At 44.6% G+C, this 13,118-nt stretch overlaps 1 protein-coding gene across 2 annotated transcripts in view; it reads left to right on the forward strand.

The window, feature by feature from the left end:
• The window catches only part of FRMPD2 (FERM and PDZ domain containing 2), a 101,270-nt gene extending 88,791 nt beyond the window's left edge, over nt 1-12,479 (forward strand). The window contains exons 28-30 of one of the 2 annotated variants that reach the window (XM_030335233.1): nt 1,992-2,335; nt 7,565-7,846; nt 11,194-12,479. In XM_030335233.1, coding sequence (XP_030191093.1) covers nt 1,992-2,335; nt 7,565-7,846; nt 11,194-11,197 — 630 coding nt within the window. In that variant the 3' untranslated portion in view covers nt 11,198-12,479. Of the gene's footprint in view, nt 1-1,991; nt 2,336-6,601; nt 7,847-11,193 lie in introns of those variants that run through there. The other variant, XM_030335238.1, reaches the window with a different exon arrangement.
• The last annotated feature ends 639 nt before the right edge of the window (nt 12,480-13,118 follow it).

A 13,118-nucleotide genomic window follows, 5' to 3' on the forward strand; every position in this document is an offset into this window, starting at 1 on the left:
AAGTGAGTAAAGGATGCTCTCAAGGACGGAGAAACCAGTTATGTTGCCAGGAGACAGAGTGAGGTGAAGACAGAGAATTGTCCTTTGGCTTTAGAAGACATAGGTCACTGGAGACCCTGATCAGAGCTCCTTTATTTGAATGATGTAGGCAGAGGCCTGGGTGGAGTGGGTGCCAGGAGAAGTGGGGAGACACTGACAGAAATAGTGAGTACAGGCACGCATTTGAAGAACAGAGAAATGAATGACTTGGTTCTTGGAGGAGGTTGGGACAGGGATGCAGGCTGGTCGACTGATTGCTGTGGGGAGGTGAAGGATTCTTATCTGAATGTGCCCATTTTCACTGTCAAGTAAGAGGCAAGGTCAGGGGGATGGTTGAGGAGAGAGATGAGAAATAGAGTAGAGGGAGAGAGAATAGGAGAGAACAGGAAACTGACTTCACAAAGGAAGTGGAGAACGATTATCTAGAAGTCTTGAGTGCCCACTTGACACCTGTGCCCATACGTTTGGCATTAGTCAGTGGCTCAGAAGCAGGCATAAAGCCCACATAGAATGTCACTAGGAATTGGAATTACAATATGGCACCTGCATATAACACTGAATCGAGGCAAAATGGAGGCACGTAACACAGAATGGGAACTCGGGGTTTTCTTTATTTTTAAGGGCGTGTTTATGGGATAGAACCATGGAATCTTAGCAGAGGAAGAGGGTGGAGTTAGTAGGGAAGTGGTGGTGGTAACGTACCATGGACTGGAAGCCTTGAAGAGGGTGAAGGATCGCTATAGAGTGAGTACTGGGGATGATGAGTTGGCGGGAGAGGAATGGTTGAAAATGAGATTTTGGAGGTCTCATTACAAGAGAAAATATAAATGCTCTTACTATTTATTCTTATCTCATCCACTTCAAATTTTAATTTTTGGTATATCCCTTATAATTTACATTGTGTATCAGTAGACTAATAAGAATTCGTGGTTTATAATTAAATAAAAGTGTAGCTTTGGAAACATAGCTCCCTCTCGTTTGGAGGAGTGGGCAATTGGCAAGGCGAGGAGATATCCAGTGTCGGGGGCAGAGCAATAGTATCTGTGTTACAGGTGAGGGCAGGGATGGGAGCTCAGCCCTGTCTGGCTCTAAAGTCTGTGTTCTCTGTCACATCAGGGGTGTAGGTCATGGGACGGAAGTGCTAAAAGATAATTTTCAGGAAAAGGTAAAATCATGACTCTCACATAGATGTAGAAATGAATATATGTTAAAGATTTTATCTAACCCATTCAGTGAAGGAACCAGGTAGATATTAAAACTGGTTCGAAAGAGATTTCAGAGGAAAACAAATTTGTTTATACAGAGTTATGAAATAGCTCAAAGTGGAAAATACAGTACAGTCAGATAACCCAGAAAGTTGTGCTGTAAACAATGCATAGTTTCCATCGACGTCTAGATTTTTTTCTCCGATAGAAAGTTGAACGGTGTTAATGTGCACAGTGTGTCATCAAAATCAGAACCTAAAAGGCCCAACAGGGATGTAAACAGTTGAGAGCAATCAAGTAATGTTTGGAGAAGTGAGGGGGACACCTAGGGAAGGGAATCAGGATGGGAAGGGAGATGAGGCTGTGAAAAGGAGCCATCATGGATGAGGACAGATAAAGACAAGAGTTTACAAAACTCATTTCTTATTGGAAAGTGAGAGAAAGAGTCAGTGTTACTTCTGCTTCCATGTTTTTTTGAAGTTTTTAAATTATTAAAAATAATGTTTACATTTATCAAGAGCTTCCAATGCCTGAAGCTAAGGGGTTTAGAGATGGTTACTTGGGTCATCTCGGGCCCAGTGGGAGCTGGGGTCCTGACAGCGGGAGACTGACCCCAGAGTCCATCTTTTAACTGCTTTGCCCTACAATCACAAAAAAAAAAAAATGGTTATTTTTAAAAGAAGCACTTTTTAGACTTTGCTTAGTGTGCACCATTGATCCAATAACCCTTAGCATTTCTTTTAATAGACACCTGTGCTCTCAGCAGACAAAGAATTCATCAGGGCAACTTGCACTGACTCTGAGCAGAGCCCGAGTCTGGATCAAGAGGACAGCCGGAGGGACAGTGCCTCCCCAGACACAGGGGAAAGCTTGGGTCCCAGGCCCGAGTCTTTCCAAAAGGCCACTGGCAAGGCACAATGGGACCAGGACATAGAGAGACCCTGGGCCACTTCCTCGATGCGTCGTCAGGATTCCCCCCCTCATTTATGCAGACTTCAGCAAGAAATGGATGCATCCACATTGGCCACCTCTTTGGAAAGGGATATGAGGCAAAACTGCTATTCGGTTTGCGATATCAGGGGACTTGAAAGGTAAGAATCACCACGTTCGCAGACACTTTGTAAATGGTATGCATTTCATTGCTAGAAATTGCAATCAGTTAATAACTGTGTTCAGATGCTTACTGGGCCCAGGACTCTGCTAGGCCTTTGGAGGGGAGGTGGGAAAAAAAGAAGCATAAGGTTTGGAGTGGCTGCAACCACAGTTTGTGAGCTTTTGGGAAAGCTACCCTCACCCCATGGTCCCCTAGTACCCTTGGAGCCTGAGGATGGCAGGCCTCTGTTTTTTCCCAGCACACAAACCTTTGTGCTGCATTCTGCATGGCTTTTTAAAGCATTGTGGTAAGAAAGAAGGTCCCTGGTATGCATCACCATTTTTTATTGCTAATGTTACACTTTACAGTCAATACCAGCTTAAAAAAAATCTATGTCTTCAAACACCAGACTGAAACGTTCATTTTCATAGCCGCTTTTAAAAAGTTCGTTTATTTATTTTGAGAGGTGGGGGCAGGAGGGGCAGAGAGAGAGGGAGGGAGAGACTCCCAAGTAGGCTCTGCACCTTCAGTGCAGAGCCCGATGAGGGGCTTGAACCCACGAACCGTGAGAGTCAAGAGTCGATGCTTAACCAACTGGGCCACCCAGGTGCCCCATTAATAGCCATTTTAACTCAGGCTTCATTTTGTGCCCATCCCCCACAAGTATTTCCAGTTTTCCATCCTGTTCTGCTGAAAAACATTCTCTTTGATTCAATTTGACGGTATTTATCATGTAGAGTCAAGGTGCAGGGGAACCCATTAGGAGCAGAGAGAAGGTACAAATACTAAGAAAGGGTGAGATACTACTTTGAGGCACGTGCTAGCTAGATACACAGGCACAAAGCAGGCAAATAATGAGGAACAATGGTTTGTGTTTGACGCTGTATAAACCCACTGCTATGAAATGGCTCTTTTTTGTTGCTCATCCTGGAAGACTAACTAGGGCAGATCTGTAGGGACTGATAGGTGACATGAAGTCTGAGGCAGCAGGTGTAATGAATGCAGTTAGGCAGGGCGAGATCTGTGACTAACAGGTGCCAGGCATGTGTTCCCTAAAAGCATCCAGACACAATTTTTTTAAGTATACTGCACCCGCCAAACAAAAACTAGTGTGCCAAGTAGAACAGAGTGGGCAAGCACGATTCACCAGTAGAATTCATTTTCATTGTCTGAAAATGCATAAATACAAGTGTATTTATAGCTTCTTACAATTGCATTCTAGGCAGTAATAGATACACTTGATCACATGATAAAGGAAATAATCTACAGAGGTTTATCCAAGGACAACTATTAGTGTTATCTTATAGGAAATATAGAAGGAACTGTACTTCCTTATAGGCATGAAGCTCCTCTTTTGGATTTTTAAAAGTTTTACTGCCAGAGAGTTCAGGGTGATGGATGGAAATGACGAGCATTGGATTATAAAGTGACTGTGGGTTTAGGTACAATACTGGAGTTTAACTTGCCATGTGCTTGTAATCTGATATAGTTATCAGCTATTAATAATTGGCTTGTTTGTTTTTACTAATTGTTAGTTTGGTCACTGTTTCATTCATGGAGTCACAGAATCTGGGGGTTGTTCGATAAAAAATGATCTAATCCAACCTCATATCCCGTCGTGAAATCTGTTGTGTAATATCCCTGCAGTAGGGGGCCTGCTTTGCTTGAATACCTCCAGGGATGCAGAACTTGCTACCTCTTTTTTTTTTTTTTTAAGGTTTATTCATTTTTTAGGGACAGAGACAGAGCATGAGTGGGGGAGGGGTAGAGAGAGAGGGAGACAAAGAATCCGAAGCAGGCTCCAGGCTCTGAGCTGTCAGCACAGAGCCCGATTCGGGGCTCGAACCCATGACCTAAGCTGGTCAGACACTCAACCACCTGAGCCACCCAGGCACCCCAGAACTTGCTACCTCTTAAAGTGGCCCATTTTATCACCATGTGGTTGTTGATCAGAAAGTGCTTCCTTGTGTTAAAGTGAAATCTGCCTTTTTCCGTTGTTCTACTTATACATAGATGCTTGTGTCCTCCTATCTTTTTTGTCATTATTTTTGCAAGAAATATCACATTATTTTTCTGAATCAAATTAAATTTGACTTAGTGTTCCTACTTGAAAGGGTGTACCCGATGTCCAAAATATTCCATCTTTGGAGGGGGTTTTTCTCTCCTAGAGTTACACAAGAATCCTGAGGGCTTTTCCAGAACATTCTGGGAGTGCTTTTGATATTCAGTTGGTTGTGGTTGCTGCCCCATGCTTGTTGTCCAGGCCGATGTGGTCCAGGGAGCCACAAGTAGGACGGTCTTACTGGTTCTCTGTCCTGGTTCCCTCCGTGGTCAACACCTTCCCTTTGCACTTGACCTTTCCTGTGATGGTCCTGGTAATGATGATGCTCTGTCTTCTCACATTTCCTTACTTCACTTTTACCATGTTTTCTTCCCCCTATTCAGGGACCTTTCTCTGTCTCTGAAGGAAGGACTCAAACCACGTTAGCTTCTCCTCTAATGGGACACTAGCTTGCTCTAGATGCATATATAGTGACTGTCTCCTATGGGAAGAAAAGCACGACACATGCCCAGCCGTCTCTGAACACATTCCCCCAGTTCCTGGTGGGGTTGTGGCTCTTCGCAGATGCCTTTTAGAAGTGTCTGTACCTCAGTTCTGAGGTGGCTGTCCCAGGCAACTGCTCTTTCTGGAGTTTAGAACAAAAAGAGCATGGACTCCTTGACTGTCTAGCCTTGGCTTCAGCTCTACCACATACTGTGTGTGCCTGGAGTGTTGACTTCTCGGAGCTTGAGGTTTCTCAAATGTAAACAAAGACCACAACAGCCCCACAGGGCACCTCGCGGGTCAAAAGAAGTAACACAGGCAGAGTGTTATCACAGCGCCTGGCTCCTGGCTCGCAGCGGGAACTTAACACAAGTCAATTTCTTTCTCTTTCTTGAATTATTTCCAGCTAAAGAACAGGTCCTGTCAACTGAAATTCCCAGCAAACTGCCAGAATTTACCATCTACCAGGTGGCTACTCTTAAAGCCAGGTGGCTGCCGGCACCTCAGCAAGCCCAGAGTAGTCATAGAGAAGATGAGGTTTTACTTTTCCTTCCTTCCTTTCTCTTTTCTTTTACAGTTGTATATCTGGAGACTGCCATATCGCAGTAGATCTTTAGAAAGCATGTTAATAAAGCAGTACAGTATATTTCCATGGAGGAAGGTTAGAACTGTGTGCCTGCTGGCAGGATGGCTTGACACTTGGCTAGAGTTGCATCTTATGCAAGGTTTATTTCTAAAGTTAGGGCATAAGGCAAAAATCACATCAAGTCACATCACCCTGGAACATCACTTTGGAAGGCGCAATGTTATTTGCTCCCCTGGTAGGGGGACAGATCACCTTTTCTTTGGTTGAGCCTCAGGTGAAGGGCCTTGCTGTCTGCCAAATGGTTATCTTTAAATGCTGGACTCAGAGGAATGAATGGGGATGGCAGATTCAAGGCTTCCACTTGGCCTAGGGGCTACCACGCCCTCTCCACACACTCTGACCCCCTCACCTCTTGCAAGGAGCTTACTAGAAAGATTGGAGGAAGATGGTGGTGGGCGGTAAGGGGTGAACTATCAGGCACTGCAGTGGCCCGTGGGCACGTGTTGCCACCTGCTTGTCCTCTGCCTGGAGGGAGGAGGGTAGGCAGGTTCCTGCTATGGACAGGGTGGGGTGCGGTGTGGGCTGACCTCGGCAGCAGGCTGGATTTCCCATTTTCTGATGAAACTTCCACATTGTCCCCTTCCATGTTTATAAGAAAATGCATTTTCTACACAATTTGGTCAAGTGCTTTAAGGTTTTAAACTGATTTTTCCTCAAAGTGCTTAGTGATTTTAAATATTACTTTCTTAAAGTGAGTGTTCTCCTTTTATTCCTGGTAGCATACAGTCTCCTTTTTGTGCATGTGAATGTGCATATATTTACATGAAACACACATTGACATATACCTGTAGGTCTCCTGAGCAGAAATAACGTCTTTTTGACAGTGAAACTCAGGTTGGGACAGACATGCCACTTCTCCCAGGGAGGAGGACAGGCTCTCTGGGGGTTTGGGGGCCTGTAGCTATTGAGGGGCACCAGAGCTGAGTTTACAAGAAAGAGGCGTTTCGAGAAAGGGAAGGGAGGATAGCGGGCACATAATAAAGCTAACCCATTGCTTTGGGTGTGGTGACAGAGGCTGATAAATGAGGATTTGCGTGTTTGGTGAAAAGCTAAACCTGTGCATTTTTTTTTAGATTTTCCTACTCACCCTCTCTAACCAGGCTTTCGACAGATATTTTCTGAGCACATTCTCTGCATGTTTGAAGCACTGTACAAAATGCTCTGCCGTCTGTATGGACTGCTTTTTCTAATCAAAAGGCGTGTGTGGTGACCTTTGGGCAGCCCCTGGAAGGCTTATTCTTCATGTTGTGTCTGCGTCTTCACTGCCAGACAATGCGCCCCACTCACCGTTCATCTGCCTCCTGTGTCACACCGGGAGTAAATGTCACTCCAGTTGGCTGCTTTTCCAAATAGGCACTTTCTCAGCGCTCAGAAAAGGACTCGATATTTGCACAGAGTGCTTTGAAGGTCACCTGCTTGAGTTGTTCCCAGCCTCCCGCTTTGGCCCTTTCCCTCTAACCCCTCTGTTGAAACGGCATTCATAGTCATAGCGATAACAGCCCCTCCTATTTACTGAGGACTTACCCTGCACCAGGAGCCATGGACGGATGTACCAGAATTATGTATTCCAAGCATCCCAGAAATCCTATAAATTTCTCGACCTTCTCACTTTTCAGATGGGAAAACTGAGGTCCCAGAGAAGTTAATAAGCTTTCCCGAGAACCGAAGTCATGGCCCAGAACGGAGGCATAGCTCTGCTTTTGATGCCATGTCCTCTGGCAAGTCCCCCATGGTCTCCTGGGCTCCGTAAGGAGCTCCCCTTGCTCCCATAATGCTCTGTGCTGCCGCTCCTATAGCACTTTCTCCCTGGATTGTAACATTTGTTCACCACTCACTCTTCCCATTAAATCAGGGGATCCTCAGGCACAGGGGCCATCCATATCTTATCCAATGTTCAGAACAGTCTCTGGCAGGAGCTGTTTGGACCCTGGCTGGCTCTCCTACGATGTGCTGTGATGATCATCCTGAAAGCAAGGCAAGATGGGGAGAGGAGTTTCTTATCAATGCTGGAAGACACATGGGTTTCTGTTTTCTAGTCCTGAATTGGACAGGGATGATGAGGAAGGGGACATGTGCCATCTACCTGAAGCCACTTCTCCCACTGTGGAAAATGAAGCCTATCTTACCATCAACTCTGCATGGGAAGGCCAGCTACTCTGTGAAGAATGTTTGGAGGAAGATTCAGGGACCATTCCCTTGCCACAGTTCTGTTCTTGGAGTGCCCTCTCGGAGTCTTTGCCTGCAGAAGAGGCTTGTGAGAGTGACAGTGAATGGGAAGACCTGGAGGAGGCTGTGGACCCGGAAGATGGCACCCTCAGGTGGGTGTCACTCTGGGTGGACTGAGGCTGGGCTCAGTGTTCAGTCCACTTTGGCTGGGTGATGGTCTGTGGGCATCACCTCGTTCCCCTTGCATCCCCTTGGGGGGGGGGTCACACCTCGTCATGGCATTCACCACGGCCCATGTTCCATGACAACACCCTATAAGATAGGGTCACTGTCATTCCCATTTGGGACTTTCCCAAGGTCACACAGTGGGTAAGTGACAGCCATAAATCATCCCAGCTCTTTTATTCCATGGACCACATTTTCGGGGCCTTCCTCTGCTGCCATCTATATGTGGCCCAGTGCCCTGTCTCTTTTGGGAGGGCTGCTTGTGAAGTGCTCATTCCTCTTTTGTGTGCTCTTGCCTACCCTTGGGCTACATAGATTTCAGAGAAGTGTCTCGGTGCCCTGTAGTGCAGTCCTTCTCAACAGCCTCTGTGGCTCACAGTGAGCTCTTTTTTGATCGAGGAAGTCATTCTGTTAACTCAGGATGCCACCAGAAGTTGGGACTGGGTCAGAGAGCTGGAGGCAGATTGTACCGATGAAGACGAGGGAAGAGTAAATGTGACAAAAATCCTCTGACTAGGAGCAGAGCGGGTTAAACTCTTGACAGGTTGGTAAACCCACCCAACGTTCTGTTAAAGTGCCTATAACATATGTTGTTCCAGTATTTTATTATTTATTTATTTATTTATTTATTTACTTATTTAAAAATTTTTTTAAATGTTTGTTCATTTTTGAGAAACAGAGAGAGAGGAAGAGAGAGAGATAGTGGGGGGGGGCAGAGAGACAGACAGACAGACAGAGAATCAGAAGCAGACTCTGTGCTATCTGCAAAAAGCCTAACGTGGGGCTTGAACTCATGAACCAGGAGATCATGACCTGAACCAAAGTGGGATGCTCAATTGACTGAGCCACCCAGGTGCCCCGTTTTCTTTAAAAGAATTTTTTTAGGGGCGCCTGGGTGGCGCAGTCGGTTAAGCGTCCGACTTCAGCCAGGTCACGATCTCGCGGTCCGGGAGTTCGAGCCCCGCGTCGGGCTCTGGGCTGATGGCTCAGAGCCTGGAGCCTGTTTCCGACTCTGTGTCTCCCTCTCTCTCTGCCCCTCCCGTTCATGCTCTGTCTCTCTCTGTCTCAAAAATAAATAAACGTTGAAAAAAAAAATTAAAAAAAAAAAAAAAAAGAATTTTTTTAGGGGTGCCTGGGTGGCTCAGTTGGTTAAGCATCCCACTTCAGCTCAGGTCATGATCTGAAGTGAGTTGTGAGTTCGAGCCCTGCATTGGACTCTGCGCTGACAGCTCAGAGCCTGGAGCCTCCTTCAGATTCTGTGTCTCCCTCTTTTCTCCTCCCCTGCTTGTGCTCTATCTCTCTCTGTCTCACAAAAATAAATAAACATTAAAAAATTAAAAAAAATTTTTTAAACATTTATTCATTTTTGAGTGTGTGTGTGTGAGGGAGAGAGAAAAAAAGAGAGAGAGGAGGGGCAGAGAGGGAGACAGAGAATTGTTCCATTATTTTAAAAATGCTAAATACTCAAGAAACTTTCATATAAACACATTTTCAAGGCACCTTGAAACTTACTGAGGCATCAGCTCATGAAGATTTGGGTGTACCTGAGACAGTCTTGTTCACTTTTAGCCCATTGTGTCATAGCTACATTTTCACCACAAATGACTGACCTGGATTTCTTAGAGGACAATGGCAGGCAAGCTAATAAGGTGGGTGGCTATTTGAAATTCAAATATGACAAAAGGACTGGTTCTTATCTGAAATAGAAAGCAACAAGTTCATAGAGGAGATCACGTGGGGGCTTTGAAGACCATGCCTGCCATCCATGGGAAAGTTGGACACTGACAGCTTTGGGGATAATGCAATGATGGATTCATACAAGTGTGGAGCAGGCAGGGTGTGGCTTATATGTGGAGGGAAATATTTCCAGAGTGGGCTCCTCAGGGCTGGGGAGCTAAGAGAAGATGGGGTAAGCAATGCTTTTGGGACCTACAGGGAAACAAGTAAGGACCCCAAGTGTCAGTACTTATGAAATGTCCCAGGAAATCTGCTGTTCCTCTGGAGACTGGAGCAGATAGCAGAGAAGAGACAATAGAGCTTTTTGGTTGGAGGGGCTCAGGCTCCAAGCCTGCCTCCATCACTTACTAGGGGGGTGACCTGCAGCAAACGACTTTTAAACCATCTAAGACTCAGCTGACTACCAAATGGAGATAGCAAAAGCCACCTCATTCTGTAAGAGAGGACAATGCGTGTCAAGGGTTTAGCACACTGCCTGGTGAGTAAGGACTCAAGAAGTGTTAGTGCATTTTAGTCATAAATCACAAAGGAGACTATCTCTCCAGTGAGATGGTGCAACCTTAGGAACCCATTCAATAATGTTTTTTTTTTGTTTTTGTTTTTGTTTTTTTTTTCTGTGTAGACAAAGGAACTGGGCACCTTTTTCAGACTTGCCCTCTAACTTGAGGGGTGGGTAGAAGTATTGGTCCATGGCAAGGGTGTCAGGATCTGGGTAGACTGAATAGCCCTCTGCTATGACAGTGGCTTGGGATGTCATTAGGCCTAGGCCTGCCACAGTCACTTATCCCACGCTGCTGATAGAAGGCAGGCCTGCAGGGGAGTGCTTAAGTGAGCTCTCAGCCTGGGCTCCTCGGAGCAGCCCACAGATGAGCTTCAAGGCATCTGTGCATCTCTACAGTTAGAATATTGACTTGCATGCTTCTTTTGGAAAAAGCAGCTCTTTTTTTTTTGTTTGAAAAAGCAACTCTTAACATTCTTTAAATTCTCTAAGTGGTCCACAATCCCCTAAAGATTAAGGATCTCTGTTGTATATATTCTGTCTTTCATCCTGGAAGTGGGGAGGGTATAAAGAGGATTTTCCTTATGGATGGAGTCATGCATTCTTTAAAACCATATAACGTTATTTTCTTTGGTCCTTTTAGACAATGAGATAATAAATACTTTCATTTAGCCCTCATATCAACTTTGAAAGATATTCTTATTCCTCTTTTATAAATGGCACTTAGAAGGTTTATTTAATTTGCCCAAAATCACACAGCCAAAAGGGGCAGATTCACGCTGCATCTGTCTGATTGAACTCTTGGTGCATTTTTACATTTCCTCTAGAATGTGTGTTCCACATGCACTTGTGTAACACACATGTCTTTGCCTCAGATGTCATGAGTCCTACTAGTTCTCTCACAAAGTATTTCTCTCTTAGGAGGCTAAAACAATCCCTGCTGTCTGGTGGGATCGAGAAGGCAATTAAACTGTTCTCTTTGGGAAAGGCTAGGGCCAAATGGTGAGGGCAACCAGTAAAAGCTGCCTATTGTTTTAGGTGAACAGAGAAAGTTGGACAGTCACCCAAGGCAGAACCCAAGGTTTCTGCATACACATCCTTTTGACAGTGATCACATGGAAGAGGCCTCAGATGCCCTCAGTCCGGAGAATGTACGCACGAGCTCTACAACCAGGAAAGAAGCCTGTGGGTCCCCGAGAAGGCAACATGGAATGGAGGGTCTGGCCCAGTTGAGAACTAACTTCAAGAAGATCACGCCTGTCAGTTCTGAGACTCATTTTGAATAGTGGTCATGACCTCTCCTCGGTTCTGGGGTTTATGTCCAATAAAGCTTGGTGTGTGTGTGCGTGCGTGCACAAGTGCGCTCGCAAGGGCTTCCCCTTGTGAAAGGATTTGAGAACCAACCACCTATGTCAAGATAAGCCAGCCCAGGGTGAGGTCTCGCTGCTGCCCTGGTACACACCTTCTGGGACAGATGCAGTGTTCCAGTTTCCACTTTTTAGTTCTCCATTGGTTGAAGGAGTTTCCATGGCCTTCAAAGTGCTGTCAGTTCCCTCAAGGGAATCTGCTGAGAGACGGCTCAAAGGCCATGGGAGTAATGTGTTTTGACATCTTTCTGTGTTCCTCCTGTGCAACTCCATATGGTTGTAGATTCTTTTAAAAGCATTTTCCTTTTGAACTCCACAACCTGATCCTAAAGATTCTATGAAGGAAAAATAAGATGGGAACATGTAATAAAAAAGAAAGAGCAAAGTGGTAGATCCGGCATTATCAGATATTATGATATATAGCCACGGCCATAGTAAGAAGCTAATGTTATGTGGGATTAGCTGGGGGACACAGTGTGCGCCAAGGAACACGCTTAGCATGACACAAGAGGGGATACGTGGCAGTCAGCATTTCAACATGGGGAAGGAAGACGCCTTCACACACATAACTGGAAAAGAGGATTTGATTCAAATCTCACTTCATCTATTAAAATTACAGACCGTTTGATTAGGAAAAAAAAAGCAACACAGAGAAAAGCTGGTGAAAGCAGATTCTAGTCTCACCAGATCTACACAGGAATAACACACTTCTTCTGGCCTACAGCAATAAAAAAACATAACAAGGAAGAACTACAGAGTTGACAGTATTGAGAACGTAAAAACTTCTGTGCAGCAACGACAAAATTAATGTAGAAATAGGTGCAATGGATGGGGAAGCACTTAACATAATTGTGAATAAAGATTAATACCTATAATATTTAGAAATCCCATTATAGTTTATAATAGATTAATGAAGGATTTCAGTAGCTGGTGTACACAATAAAAATGCAAATGGTGGACAAATACATATTCTGTTTAAAAAAGTTTTTTTTTAACGTTTGTTTATTTTTGAGAGAGAGAGACATAGTGTGAGCAGGGGGGGGGCAGAGAAAGAGGGAGACACAGAATCCGAAGCAGGCTCCAGGCTCTGAGCTGTCAACACAGAGCCCAGATGTGAACCATGAGATCATGACTTGAGCCGAAGTTGGACACTTAAGCGACTATGCCAGCCAGGCACCCTGACAAATACATAGTCTAATCAAAATAATCTCAATGGATTAGTTTGTGTTCACATTTGCAAAATTAAAAAAAAAATACTATCCAATTTTGGCAAAATTTGGGTGAAATTGGTATAATCAGAAATACCAAAAGCCGTATAAATGCTTATGCCCAATACCTCACAGTGCCAGTCTTCAGAATGTATCCTAAAGGAATAATTCAGAATAAGAAAAAAAATACCCACATATTTCAAGATGTTCATTGGAGTGCTCTCTCTGAAAACAACTTGAAAATGGTGAAAATCCCTTAGAATATAGTAATGTTAAAGACAGCTATGTCAGCATGGTGAAAAAATTGAATAGAATGAAAATGGCAGAGAATAAAATATGGTGATATTAAAGACAGTATGGTAAAAAAAAAAAAGAGAGACAATTATGG

The sequence above is a fragment of the Lynx canadensis genome, chromosome D2, assembly GCF_007474595.2.
Source record: "Lynx canadensis isolate LIC74 chromosome D2, mLynCan4.pri.v2, whole genome shotgun sequence".
Classification (NCBI taxonomy): domain Eukaryota; kingdom Metazoa; phylum Chordata; class Mammalia; order Carnivora; family Felidae; genus Lynx; species Lynx canadensis.